Source organism: Globicephala melas, chromosome 1 (assembly GCF_963455315.2).
Source record: "Globicephala melas chromosome 1, mGloMel1.2, whole genome shotgun sequence".
NCBI lineage: Eukaryota > Metazoa > Chordata > Mammalia > Artiodactyla > Delphinidae > Globicephala > Globicephala melas.
In genome coordinates, this window is record NC_083314.1 from 33,206,816 (window position 1) to 33,221,578 (window position 14,763).

The 14,763-nt window shown below is 42.0% G+C and overlaps 1 protein-coding gene across 3 annotated transcripts; it reads right to left on the reverse strand.

Moving 5' to 3' along the window:
• Nucleotides 1-1,177: 1,177 nt before the first annotated feature.
• PPP1R15B (protein phosphatase 1 regulatory subunit 15B) lies at nucleotides 1,178-10,890 on the reverse strand. Of its 3 annotated transcripts, none has more exons than XM_060290311.2 (2): nucleotides 9,217-10,888; nucleotides 1,178-5,409 (listed from the first exon to the last, which is right to left on the reverse strand). In XM_060290311.2, exons 1-2 carry the CDS (start codon nucleotides 10,522-10,524, stop codon nucleotides 5,188-5,190), a joined length of 1,530 nt encoding a protein of 509 aa, XP_060146294.1. In that variant the 5' UTR covers nucleotides 10,525-10,888; the 3' UTR covers nucleotides 1,178-5,187. The 3 variants fall into 3 exon arrangements, with proteins under 3 accessions (XP_060146294.1, XP_030728595.1, XP_060146251.1); XM_030872735.2 differs by having other exon boundaries at nucleotides 8,389-10,885; XM_060290268.2 differs by having other exon boundaries at nucleotides 5,258-5,409; nucleotides 8,976-10,890.
• Nucleotides 10,891-14,763: the final 3,873 nt, after the last annotated feature.

Genomic DNA, 14,763 nt, shown 5'->3' on the forward strand with positions numbered 1-14,763 from the left:
AAACAGTCTTCTCATGATGAAATTTGTTTTTAAAAACAACCATTCCAGAACATATATCTAGATGAGCCTTTTTCAAAATGCTTTTGGGACTTCTCTCTGGTTTTTGCCTTCGAAGCCAGTGTGTGAAGCCCATTAGGAAAAACAGGCTTACCTCAAAGCAGCATAATCCAGCTTTAGTACCACCTTTCTTTGACCCTAAACATCTTTGGGATATTTCTTAAAGTTAATCCAGTCTCAGTGTATATAACCTAGCATTTTGGTGGGGAAATGTGCAATAAGTGTCTTCTTGATGGATAGTATCGCTAATGAACACACCTCTGGCAACTGTGCTGTTCTTTTGCTGTGAAAGTCCTCATCCCTCTTCTTCTAGGTAAGGATCTATGAAACAGTAGTGAAAATAGCAAACAAAGGCAGGAGGAAAGTGGCAGAAAAGGATAGTACTGAGACAAAGGGAGGGGTAATGGATTAAAGAACAAAACCTGAACAATCGCTCCAGAGCGTCTTCATAGTTCAGCTTTCTAGACCTATGTTCTCATTAGATCTCCAGGGTATCCTCTCCGTGGGTCAAGCAACCCACTTTCCATAAATCTAGTTTCCCCTATCTTTCCCTGGTGAAATTAAGGAGTCGGCCGATGGTAAAACAATGATGTGACTCAAATTGTTACACAGTACTACCACCTCCACCGTGTTCTCCATTCCACATGTAGAATTATTTCTAACTTCCCTGATGTCAAAACTGTCACTAATACGTATTAACTGAAAGCACTATAGGTCTTGTATGAATCCTCAAAGTGAGCAGGGTTAGATCTATTTATCCTATTTATTACACCTATTTTTGCAGAGCTTGATATCATGCTTCCTTTGTATTTTAAAGTCATAATTAACCAATAAAAACTTAGTCTCAATGGAGCAAATCCAGGCAGAAAAAGACTTTTTTTGTATTGACCAAAGCATTCAACTAAGTCCATAAGAATCCTGAGAAACAATGTAGGTATATTCCAAATAGCCAACATTCGTGTCATAATCAGTTGAATGAAGAAATATCAAAACCTCTTCATGCACATAAAAAGAAATTAAGTCTCTTAGCTCAAAGAGGTATGCTGAGCAACGTACTTACTCTTTAGAATGTACCAGATGTCTTTATATCTCTGTATTACTTTTATAAATGAGATAAAAATGAAGATATTTCCATTTTTATTTTTAAAAGGTAAAGGAGGGTCCAAAGGAAGTCTCCAAATGAGACCAACAAACTCCCAAATCTGTGTGTAACTATCAACATTTCTGAGGTCAGCAATTAAATTTTTGCTTTAAACTTTCAATTAAAGTAGAACAAAAAAGAAACACAGCACAACTTCTATAGGGATATCGGGATAGTCATTAACAATAAATCTGACTTGGTGTAAACATGACTATTATTATATTTTCTCCCCTTCCTGGGGAGACATAGCCAAAAATGCTTAAATTAACCCCAAGATGGTAATAGAAGTATAACCTGTGCCATCAATTCAATCTGTACTAAACATTGATTTATCTGCAACTAAATGTTAATTTCTTTCTAGTTCAGAAATACACCTTTGATAATTTTTCAATAGCTTGGAAGATCCAAATGCCTAAATTAAGAATGCTATTATGCCTTAGTCCATGAACAGGCTTGCTATAGTCCAAATGTCTTTTTTTCAGGATAAGAAGTTTGTTTTTTCTGATGTTACCATCACATTTATTCAATATCATGAGGTAACATCATGACTTACAAATACCATGGTTATCATTAATAATAATGCACAAAATAAAGAAACCGAATTCCCTGATACTTAGTAGAAACACTATGCTATTCCCAGAATATGAATTTACTGCTTCTGTGAATACTGTTTATTTTACTGTTCTTTTTTTTTTAAATAAATTTGTTTTTATTTTTGGCTGTATTGGGTCTTCATTGCGGTGCACGGGCTTCTCATTGCGGTGGCTTCTCTCATTGTGGAGCACGGGCTCCAGGTGTGAGGGCCTCAGTAGTTGTGGCACACAGGCTCAGTTGCTCCGTGGCATGTGGGGTCTTCCTGGCCCAGGGCTTGAACTCGTGTCCCCTGCATTAGCAGGCGGATTCTTAACCACTGCACCACTAGGGAAGCCCACAATTTTACTGTTTTCTTTGCAGAAGAAATACACAGTTGGGGCCAATTTTAGAATCAAACCCCCATTCTCTAAGAAGGGCATTTCATACGCTAAGAACTAAATTCTTTTTTCTAATACCACAATGTGGTTTACAATTATATTTATCCCCTTACCATTCCTTCCACTTCAGTTAGTTGTGGTGTAATTTCCATGTCACATAACCTTTTTTTTTTTTTTTTTTTGCGGTACGCGGGCCTCTCACCGCTGTGGCCTCTCCCGTTGCGGAGCGCAGGCTCAGCGGCCATGGCTCATGGGCCCAGCCGTTCCATGGCACCTGGGATCCTCCCGGACGGGGGCACGAACCCGCGCCCCCTGCATCAGCAGGCGGACTCTCAACCACTGCGCCACCAGGGAAGCCCCACATAACCTTTTTAAACCACATAAATTTGTGCAGCACCTTTAAAGTTTACAGTGCTTCTACAAAAACACCAGATTTAATTCTGGAAATCCTGCTCAGTAATACTGAAAATAATGTAAAATACAATATAAAATTGAACCAAAATATCTTGTAACATTTAAAAATTGCAAATATATTTATTACAATTTACAGATTAGCTAACAGTTATATACACAAATATAATTTTAGCTATAAAGTCCCAACAAACTGGTTACATTTAAATCATTGGATCTGTAGAAGCCAATTTAGATGTCTTCTAGTCCCCTAACTTCACCTTCCTTAAATTATAAAAAAATAAAATCTGATAGTTTTGATTTCAAGTTAAAGATGACGAGATGGTGTTATCACATTTGAACACTCAGAAAAGGAAATTTTACTTGTCTGTACAAAGCCTTTCATATGCTACATTGATACTTAAAGCACCATTGCAAGACTTTTAGGTGTGTAAAATGTTCAGTTAAAACTTCTAAGGATTTTAAGACTGAAGGTTTAACTTTGTTCTAACAACTAAAATTGGAATGAAACTGGTAAGAATTCTGTTTCTTCCCTTGTCCAACTTTAAAATGGTCCCTTTTGTCCTTATCACCGCCTGATCACTTCTTTTAAAGGAGGGTAGTAAATGGGAGAACTCTTCACCAAGCTTTTACGTATTTGGTAGTGAGGCTGGAATCTCAAGGGAATAATTCTCCAAAATCCAGTAAATGTAAAGATATCCCATTATTTTCATACATGCAGAGGTGCAAGATTTCAGAAACACAAAACACAACCTAAGTCTCTGAAAACAGTATACTTCAGTCTGGTTTTAAAAGAATGCCTACACATTTTCAAAGTTTTCTTTTCAAGGCAAGTGACACCTTCTTTCCAACTGACACAGCTGGTGTTTGAAACTTAGCTTATTTCCATGTTGTTACACTAGACTCTATAAATGCATTCCCTGTGATTACCTAAAATGCAGGGGCACAAACCACATTGAAGAAGGGCTCTGCAAAAATCTGACTTTTACTTGTACTCTCAGTGTTTAAGTATGAATATATATATACATATTAACACTAGAGGCAGTTCTTAGAGCAACCCAAACAAATAAAATAATGACCAGGTAGATTATAAACTGAGGTAGTAACCCTGCAAGCACTTCTGATGAAAAATTTGTCCCCACTCTGAAACAAGTTCAAAATTAAGAGGTCATCTATTCTATTCATGTTTTCCATTACCTGTGACAGGAGGCACATGAAACAAAAACAGACCATTAAGGAGTTGGTTAACCAACCTAACAAATGCACACCATGTAGAACTAGCTAAATAAACCAAACGCAATCAGTCACTGCAAAAACAGTTTGCTTTGGAAAATGAACATTGTCACTTTTGTTTATTAAAGATATCAGCTTTTTTCAAGTGGAAAAAAAAACAAAAGTAAACTTTGGGCTGAAGATATTAAGACTTTCTATTTGTTAAATCTATAGTTCTTTCCTGAAACTATAGGCCTTGCCATTACTTCTCTCCCTATTAAAAAAGGAGAACACAATAAACTTGGATATTGACTGAAGTCTACATTTTACATTTCAAACTGGAAAGTTAAGACCTGCCCATTTCCAAGTTCACAGTGCCATCCTGACAGGTTTTAAAAGTGACGGTGCTGAGGCATATTAATAACACTGGTTTTCTTTTGAGAGCACATACAACAAGACCAAATTGCTCTGAGATGTCTCCTATCTTCTTCCTAGGAAAATTCTAAGCTTTTAAATTTAAAAGCAACTATGATGCAATTATTACTTCTGGAGTCTTTTACAACAATTTCTACCTATTGAAGACACAAAGAACCACCCAAGTGGGAACTATAATAACACATACAGAACCTTCTTCAAAAAAGAGTTTGCACAGAAATTAAGTATATCAGATGTTAAAATTTGGCAGAAATATGCAGCTTTCCCAAAGTAACAGAAAGTACTGCACATAAAGGTTTTGTGGCAGTCCTTGGAAATATCCTAGGTAGCGCTTAATCTAGAAATAAAAACCCACCACATATTTTCAACCAGTCACTTTTAGAAAGAAAGAAAAAAAACCACAATGACACAAGATAATGTACTTTAAGTTGGTAGTATATACAAGATTATTTTCTTAGCCTTGAAGTAGAAGGGCCAAATTACTGAAATAAAAAAATATAGAGAAAACATAACAGCCCATTAATTTCAGAATGTTCAGAGGGAAAAAAGAGCCCAAAGTTTTTAGAAAGGTACACGTAATTTAAATTAGAATGAAAAATGGGCTTCAAACCCTATAAATATTGTTTCCCAAGAAAATAAGTTTTCAAAGTGCAAAATTACACCTTAAGAGGTCCCCTTTTCACTTCAGCAAGCAAACAACATTCAAAAACAAATCCAACTGAACAAAAAAGGAGGATTAGAAATCACACCATCTCATCCTTCATTTTCAGGGCTTGGCTTCAAACCTGTACATTTCTGAGTGGGATATGTTGCAAAAAAAAAATACTAAACTAGGTCACTGGATCCAAGTTGCATATCCTCTAAGAAAAAAGTCAAAGGACAGCTGCCAATTTTTGTTTTTAAAAGAAACCTCTCAAGTAAGAGGTAGTGTTTGCTAAGGCCAGAGGCTGTCACATCATCTTAACATTGCTCGAAAACATTAAGTCCTTTGAAGCACATTTCCTGGAGTCTATTAAACATTTTTTCTCTGTGCTCAAATGTCAAGCAGTATCCAATAGCGTCTTCTGTTTCTTGAATTCGTTTCTGGAACCTGCATCCATCCCGTGCAAATTCTTCCCATGGTCCTTTTCGATCCTCATCACCACTTATATAATACTCAGTAACTTCTTCAAGGAAGGTTACCTATAAAGATATAGACTAATTTTAATCTCAAATATAACAGAAGCAAAAGGAAGGAATGAAGGGAGGAAGAAAGGGAGGGAGGGAGGAAAGAAGGAAGGGTTCTAACTGACTAGATGGCACCTGAATAAAACAGTGGGCAAATGTCCCTTTAATTCCTTTCTCTTTCTCCTTCTCTCTCTCTCACGCACACACAACTCTCTCTCTCTCTCTCTCTCTCTCTCTCTCTCTCTCTCTCTCTCTCTCCCCCCCCCCCCATCCCGCATCCATTATCCGGTCAACCAGACTACCCCCTCCTGGTTTTGGTGTTAAAAATGAGTCCAGATGGGTAAGTGAAATTCTCCTGATGTTATTAATCTTTACTTTTTTTTAATCTTTAGGGAAATCAATTCTGTGATACTTTTCCAAATGACAAATGTTTCCAAACAAAGTATTTCAGAAATATATTCCTGGAGTCAATGCTTTTATTACAACACAAAAGCTTTAACAAGATCGTCACTTATTTCTATTCTTCCTTTTTCCAAAAAAATTTCACTTTTCAGTGCTTTCCAATTCTTGAATCATAAATATGTAGTATTATTCTTATATTATTACTTTTGTAATAAGAATACGGAAGAGAGTTACTTAATAAACAAACTGCAGCAAAATTAACGTATCTTTAAAGTTATGTTACTATAAGACAGACTGTAAAGATAAAAACCCTCTTTGTATTCCTCCTCAATATGCTATCACTACATATACATGAAATTGAGAATATTACAATATACATGATCACATGGAGTGACAGTCCCTTTTAATCCCTACTTAATTTCTAATATAGAAGTTTTTCTTTTTTATCAAACACCAAAAGTAAAAACTTGTTTTAAAACACGTTCAATAGTTACATCAGCTAATCCCACTGTGACCTACTACTTTCATTCCCTTTACATCAGGCCAAGGAATGCCCCCGAGGACAATCAGTAGGTATGTAATACCTTAAAAGTTATTGCATTCTAGTGTTACTCATTGTGTCACCAAGATAAATAACAACAACAAACATTTATATAGTGGTTATCATATGCCAGGCTCTTTTCAAAGTACTTAGCAATTTTTATCTCACTTCATCATATCAACCCTATGGGGTATGTATTACTATCATCTCCATTGTACAGATAAGGAAATCAAGGTAGGTAGGTTAACTGATCTGTTCAAATCACACAGCTTCTATGGGTGCATAAGGATTCAAACCCTGAGTCTGGCTCCACAATCTGCACAATGTTATGCCATGACACAAAGCATTTTAAACTCCCAGATCTGAAAGCCTCATTCTAAGAAGTAGGCACTATCCATTATTCCCGTATACCTAAAGAATGGCATGTAGTCAAAGGCTATAATTTTACCATATCGCAGACATAATCTTTTATAAATGTTGCTTCTAGTTCATAGTAATAGCTGAGACACATCTACTTGACTCATCTCAGTCTTATTCAATGAGCAAGCTAAAATGAGGCATGAGATTGGCCTGAGGTCCCTGAACAAGAAAGAGCTACCATTTTAAAGTCAAGGCAACTAACTGTGAGTTTTATCTACTTACCTCATTTAAACCGTGCAATAATTCATACAATAGTTATTATTATTATTATTACTTCCATAAGATAAATAAGTGAATCAAAGCCATGAGAGGTCAAGTTACTTCCTAGCTCTGGCTGTCTTCTCAAATCTCTTGGCCCTAACTACTCAGGAGTGGGGAACAAAGGTCTCCAGGTGCCAAGTGCTCGTTCCATTGCCCCATTTCGCTTCTTATCTATTCACTAAATAGGTCATTTTGTCAGGGACCCTTTAAAAATATAGAGAAAAACTCTTTGATGACAGCATTTACAAAAGTGTAAACTGAAATTTAATTTTTAATATGCCTTATTCTGCTTCTATGGCTAAGACATAAGATTACCACCATTTAGGGACATTTTCTACCCCTGGAAGAGTTTCAGAGTATTAAGCTGGTCACTTGGAGCCAGTGGATGGTTCTTTCCACTTGAAACTTTGATGCTGCTGAATTTGAGGTCAATAATAATTTACCTACACCTTTCTCTTTCCAAATATAAGTAAAGAAGAAACTTTCCCTTCACAATAAAAGATACCCTGTGTATCTGGGGGGATCACTCTCCAATTAATAACTTCAGTTGAATAAACAATAGAGAAAAAAAAAAAAGCAATTCAAAAGACTCCCAAAATAAGGTTAACTTGACAATGTGTTGAAAGAGTAAAATAAAATGCTCCAGGAAGTTTTAAGACTAGCCTGGGAACAGGAAGCAACTACTCAAGAAAACCAAATAAATGACCATCACTGTTACAAATGATTATTAACCTGTAGCTGGCCAATGATAACTAATAATGCTTTCTCAAGAAAAGGCAACACTATTTTCTGTATTGTTTTTGACTGTCAATCAAAATCCCAAATGTCCAAAAGTTTTTAATACTGAAATTAGTATTTTCTTTCATGGCAAAGAACCAGACAAATATGACTTGCTACTTGGTACCATCATCCCTTTGGGTTCTAACGGACAGGAATGAAGACACTGTTATCATGTAACTACAACACTAAGTGTCTGCAAACACCACATTTATTACCATTTAAAACTCTATGGCTATAATAGGACCTTCTCAATCTCTAGAATTAAATCGTGTACACACAAGGTTTAATTTTTCTGTTTCTTAAAAAAAAGTGAAAAGTTTAAGCTTGGAGGAAAACAGCCCAGAGCTGCCAATCCAAAAGAAAACAGCACCTTCGAGCTAACATCTATACAATGGCACCTTCAATTCAGACAGGAACAACACTCTAAGGAGGGAAGTGGGGGGCGGGGAGGCTCATTTCTCAATCCAAGTATATGAGCCTGCAGTCCTTCCTCAAAAATATGCACTATTATGCCTCCAGGAAAGTCATGCTGATATCCTTAACCACATCAGAACACGCAATATCAGGCATGTTAAAAGAAAGAAACAAACCTTTTTTCTCTGGATATGTGTGTGTCTTGCTCCAGAAAGAACCCCACCCTGTACCAAGTCTGGACATTCACTTTTTCGGCTCCCTGACAGTTGTACCTTACAGGAAAGTAAGCTGTGACACTCAGAAATGGCCACAATAGACTCAGACGGCCTCTCTGAGGCTCGACAGCCTTTCCAATTTTTCCCTGATGTTTGAAAAGGAGCCTTAAAATTTAGAAGGTTGTAGGGGTCATCGGAATTACAGAAAGAATTCCACAGTTTGAGACTCTCTGCTTCATCTGCACTAGATTCCCAGTCATCTTCTTCCCCAGAATTATGGTCAGGAGACTCAGGAAGGCTTGCAGTCCAGGGAGGATTTTCTAGATTAGACTTGTCAGACAAATCCGTCTCTGAGTCGGAAGGGTCTCTGGGAAGAATTTTGGCAGCAGTCTGAATTGTTGCTGTGAAGTTTTGGGGATTATAAGGATCGACACTATAGAAAGAGTTCCAAAGGTGGAGCCCTTCTGAGTCTTGTTCAAGGTCTGATTCTGAGAGTGAGCTATCGCTATCAAAACCATCATCCTCAGCGCCGTCATCCCAATCCTCACCTTCTGAATCAGAACTTGTTTCCAGGTCACTGGCTGCACCTCCCAAAATGTAATCTATCAATTTGTTGCTACAGGCTGGTCTGGCAGAAATGGGAAGGTCATCGTCTATGTCTGAGGAGTCAATTACACTTATTTGGTCCTCTCCAGGCTCCTGCTCCGTAGGAACCTCACAAGATAGACAGCCTTCCGAGGTGCCCTGTCTCTCCAAAGCAAGGGGAACCTCTTTAGTCAACAATTCTACCTTCTCCTCAGTGGGTTCCTGAGCGGTGCCGGGACCGGCTCCAGCAGCGGGAACACACTGTGTTGCACTATCTCTGCGGTGCTTCAGATCCATCCGGAGCAGGCTGTGCTCTTCCTCCAGGCTGTGGTAGCCATGATCTTGGTCAGGGGTGGGTAACGCTTGGCCCTTGCTGGCCTGCTGAAGGAATTCCAGTCGCTTCATGCGAAGATGGTGGATTTCGGGCAGCCCTTCTCTAGAGAGAGGCGCACATCCCTGCAACGAGACGCAAGCCATCTCCGCGTTGAGCGGCTGGGGATGAGACGGGACCTCATCCAGGCAGCCGCTTTCTGGGCTCAGCGCCTGGAAATCGACCAGCTCGCCACTTCCAACGCTGCTCTGATAGCTCAGCTCTACCCGGGGCAGGCAGTCCAGATAGGAGGGGTTCAGCAAATAGGAGACGACGTTGGCACTGCTTAAGCGCTGAACGTTGAGAGGCCCGGAGGGCGAAGGGCCAAGTTCCCGGCCGGAGAACAGATTGGCTTGGAGCTCCACTCCCCACAGCTGCTGCTCTAGGAGAAAAGCGTGGGCTGCGGAGTCCAAAGTTCCTCCCTTGGCTTTAAGTTCCAATTTTAGATCTGAGGACGAGCACTGCCAGTGGATGCCCTCCTCTAGCCAATCGAGGGGAACGACGGCCGCGTCAGCCGAGGGATCTAGCCGCAGCGAACTCAGAGATTTCGGCGCTGTGGGGGCGTCGGGTTCCTCCCGGGCCCTCAGGGCTCTCAGCACGCTGTAGCCTCCAGCAAAATCTAGCCATCTGGTCGGAATCATCCCACCGAAAAGCTGGCTCCAGATGAGCAGCTTCTGAAGCAAGCCGGGGAGCGGCGCAAAGAGTTGGGAAAGCAGCTGCATCCACGAGCTGCGCCGAGCCTCGGGCGGGGGACAAGAAGCCAGTTTGAGATCCCCGGAGTGTTCCGGGGCAGGAGGTGCGGGGAACTTGGAAGTGCCTGGTCGCGAGCGCCGAGGGAAGAAGAAGGGCAGCCGGAACCGGGAGTCCGCCCGCGGGGCGGCCCGTTCCCGCGATGCGTCTGCTGCCGGCTCCATCTCCGCGTTCTCGGCAAGTCTCTGAGGGAGGAAAGCGGAGCTCAGCGGCGGGCGGCCGGGAGGGACTCCAAAAGGCCTACAGAGTCTCAGCCTTGCCCAGCGGCGGAGTTGATGCCCCAGGCCGATCTCCGGGCCAACAGAAGAGCCACAGAGGAGAGCGGCTTCGGCCGCGGGCGGCAGACCACAGTCCGGAACGGCGGGCACAGGACGCGGCGGCCGAGGCGACATCCATCCTGGCGGAAAGGAGGTGTCCTAGTCCTCTCCAGCCCTCTCCACCATAGATAGAAGCCCTTCCGCGGCGGCGGCGGCGGCGACTTGCCAGGAGAGACTGACCGTGGAAAAGCTCCTCAGCTAAGCGACCCCGGAAGGGCTGGGCCGGCTGGCTGGTGGAAGCGAAGCTCAAAATGGCCGCAGGGCCAGCGCCGAAGCAGGACGCGTCCAAGCAAGCGGACGAGACGAAGGAGGGCGGACGGCTACGCCACCAGCTCAGGGCCACCGAACGTCACTCGCAGGATCAGGCGGGCGGGCCTTTCCGCACTCTTCCTTGTGGCCGCTGATTGGCCTAGCTCAGGTCCCTGTCGGCTTCCTTACTCTCGGTAGACGCAGCTCGCGCGAGGGAGATTGCATCAGCCGGGCCCAGCACTACGCGTGCGCACTTGCTGCTCGGCGGTCGCCTAGGAAACCGCCCCCTCCAGCCCCTCCCCCCCGCCCTTTGGGCCAAAGGGAGCGGCTTAAAGAGGTGGAGAATTCCCTGGAAGCCTTTTAACGGCCTAATACACACCCAAGTGTATACAGATACCTTAGCCTTGCATATATCTAGGCAACACTGGGGTTCCAGTGTTGTTGAGTGCTAAGTAGATCATCAACCTAAGATCTTAGTATAATAAAAGTTGGGAAATGCTGTGTACATACATATCTGGTGTTAACACTAGTAATGTGGAGTGATTAATAAGTCCTAAGTGAAAAATGAATCATTATGCATTCCTGCCCCCTCGGTTTTAGGGTTTTTAACCAACGGTTTAGCTCTACCTAGGATCTAGCTTTGAGGTCTTTCAGCATCCAACCCACATATATCTCATAAAAAAGTGAACTCATGTTTCTCAGGTGGTGTCCCTGTTAGACAATTCCCTCGGTGGGGCAAACTGAAGTCACAGAGAAGGAAAGAAACGGAGCCCCCAGAACTGTTTACTCTCTTTTATACTTCCCATTCAAGTCATATTCAAGTCATATTTGTATCCTGAGCCCACAGAACCACAGGATACAACACCCAAAGAAGGAAGCACAGACCATTATCCTTTGAAAAAATTATGTCTCATAATCTTAGTTGCTACATTTGATTCTCTCTTGTGAGTTTGGTCTTAGTCCATTTCTTTATTTCTGCTAAAACTTTTTCATCGACACCTCTGAAGTCAAGTATCTGTTACCGAGGGAGTGTAGCAGTTTTGAGCACTGGGGACAGCAGTAGGGTCTTTTAGGAGCCAAGAGGAGGCCAGCTGCTCCTCTTTCTTGGGACTGTTCAGATAACAGCCACTTCTTTCTAGGAAACTAAGAGGTCCTCCATTTCTGTGGTTTACCCCTTTTTATCTTATTATCCATATCTCTGGAAATATCTCATTTACAATTCTAAGAACTTCAGAACTTCAGAAAAAATGTATTAATAATAGGAGTCAGTTTAATAACAGACCAAGAGATCCAAGTATGCAAATTAAATACTCAAAGCTTCAGTGGGTTGGTGAGTGAACTAAATTCCTAATATCGTGCCTACCCTAGATAGAGTAGGGGCACAAACATCAGCTAATATTTGTTATGTAGCAGCTAACAATTGTTTCCCATCACCTGCAGAATAAAGGCTCTGTACAGTCTGTCCTTCCACTATACTTTTCCAGCCTTCTCTTCAGTAACTTCCCTTCATGCAGGTTATACTCTAGGAACACTGGGCTTGTTTCATGCCACTATTCACGCTGTTCCTCAGCCAAGAAAGCCATCACCTCCTCTGTTATATACCTACTCATGATTCAAGGTCCAACTCAAATGGCAACACCTTCTTGAAGTCTTTGCTGACCTTCCCAGTCAGAATTATATTGTTATACTCGATTAGAGCACTACACTATATATCCCTGTAAATATTCTTCTCTCTTGCTGGTCTCAGCTCCTTGAGGGCTGTATGCCAGTAGTTCCCAAAGTATGGTCTGGGCACCCCTGGGGATCCCATTTTAAGACCCTTTCAGAGGATCCTCAAGGTCAAAAATATTTTCATGATAATACTAAGCTGTTATTTTCCTTTTTTTTTTTTTTTTTTTTGCGGTACACGGGCCTCTCACTGTTGTGGCCTCCCCCGTTGCGGAGCACAGGCTCCGGATGCGCAGGCTCAGCGGCCATGGCTCACGGACCCAGCCGCTCTGCGGCATGTGGGATCTTCCCGGACCGGGGCACGAACCCATGTCCCCTGCATCGGCAGGTGGACTCTCAACCACTGCGCCACCAGGGAAGTCCCCTATTTTCCTTTTTAACTCGCATTTTCTCATGAGTATATAGTGGACATGTACCTTCTAGAGGACACATGATATGGGATCTGGCAACAGACAGAATGCAAAAGCAGATATGAGATCCTAGATGTCTTTTATACAGCCAGATATTAAAGACATTTGGAAAAAAAAGTAAAACAATGCCACTCTTCTTGCTAGACTTTTTTGTTTTGAAAAAAATTTTTTTCATTAAGAGTGTCATTTATGTTGGGGCTTCCCTGGTGGCGCAGTGGTTGAGAGTCCGCCTGCCGATGCAGGGGACACGGATTCGTGCCCCGGTCCGGGAAGATCCCACATGCCGCGGAGCGGCTGGGCCCGTGAGCCATGGCCGCTGAGCCTGCGTGTCCGGAGCCTGTGCTCCACAACGGGAGAGGCCACAACAGTGAGATGTCCGCGTACCACAAAAAAAAAAAAAAAAAGTGTTATTTATGTTAACATGTAATGGGTTTGTTATTTTTAAATAAATATTTTTTTAATTCCTCAGGTTTGAGTTCTAAAACAATAATTATCCATAGATATAATTTACATATGCAAAAGTTCTTTGGGGTCCTCAACAATTCTTAAGAGTGTATAAAGGAAGGGGTCCTGAGACCAAAAAGTTTAGGAACCACTGACCTAGCATGTTGACTGGCACATAATAGGTGCGTTTGTTGAATGAATGGAAGGGTAATAATACTTTAAAATAACAGCATCTTCCTTATGGCCAAGACTTTTACATTCCACTCTCAAATTTATCACTAACACCATGAGCCTCCCCCCAAATATTCCTTAAAACATCTTGAATGGGCCTTTCCTTCCCCATCTAGTCATTGGATACATACTTTTTATCTTCCTTACCTTGGAAGTTGCTCTAAAGGGAAAAAATGCAATCATAAAGTACTGGAGAAGTCTAAGAATATGTGACTTTGCCTTGTCAGTCTCTGCAGGAAACTAAAGTGTGAACCATCTCCTGCAGCCCGCTATCAACCAGGTGGCAGAGGGAGGGCAGCTCTGTTCGCAGAGATAGCGCTGTGTTGCCAGGGCTGTGTGCGTGCTGGTGAAGACAAGAAGTCTTTAGACAGTCCAGCTGACTGGCGCTTTGGCAGAAGATAATTTAAACCTCAGCTAATTATTTTTATTTTTAAAGATTTTGCAGGGCCTGAGGTAAAGGGTGTATACCTTTTCACTTCATTTTTCAGTCAGTACCACCTCCAAAATCTTTTTCCAAGTATCCCACACTCCGGAAACCACCTCCTATCTTTCCAGCTCGCTGCCTTGGAATCCCTATTCAGGTACTTATCACCGCCCCCCACCCCCCCAAACCTCCAAACCATTGCCATTACCACTTTTTTTGTGATTCATCACCCTCCTTCACTTCCCTCCTTACCCAAGCATGAATTCCATGGTCCAGTATGAAACTACCCCCTTGCAAAAACCCTTCATTCTTGTGCTCTACACCAATATTCTTCTCTGGCAAAACCCCAACCCTAGTGAAACCCAACTGTCCTCTTATTCTGAGCCTACCCCCTTGCAGCTAGCCATTGCTGGAGAAAAGCACTCAGACATGCTGACTGACTCACTTCCTATTTGTAATGACAAATTTCATCCATGCCGGGCATTCCTGGATAGTTCCTTTTTTTTTGGCAGCACGGCACGTGGGATCTTAGTTCCCAGACCAGGCACCGAACCTGCACCTCCCTGCAGTGCAAGCGCAGAATCTTAACCACTGGATCACCAGGGAAGTCCCCCTAGATAGTTCCTTAGCAGCTTTGCATCTCCTACACTGAGACTGTTTCACAATGTTTACTCATTAAGCTGGTGGAACACTCACATTAACATGGGTTAATATCACCTATCTTAAAACAAACAAGCAAAAAAAAAAAAAAAAGAAAATCTCTCCTGCACCTCCGAGTTTCTACACCACTACAGCAAAAATTTCTCGAGAGTTGTCTATTCTCACAGT

Bases quoted from the DNA above. Each gene is read 5' to 3' on its own strand.
- PPP1R15B (XM_030872735.2), bottom strand. From the start codon at position 10,524: ATGTCGCCTCGGCCGCCGCGTCCTGTGCCCGCCGTTCCGGACTGTGGT. The intron at 5,410-8,388 runs GTTTGTTTCTTT...ATATCTTTATAG, and splicing joins CACATATCCAGAGAAAAAAG to GTAACCTTCCTTGAAGAAGT.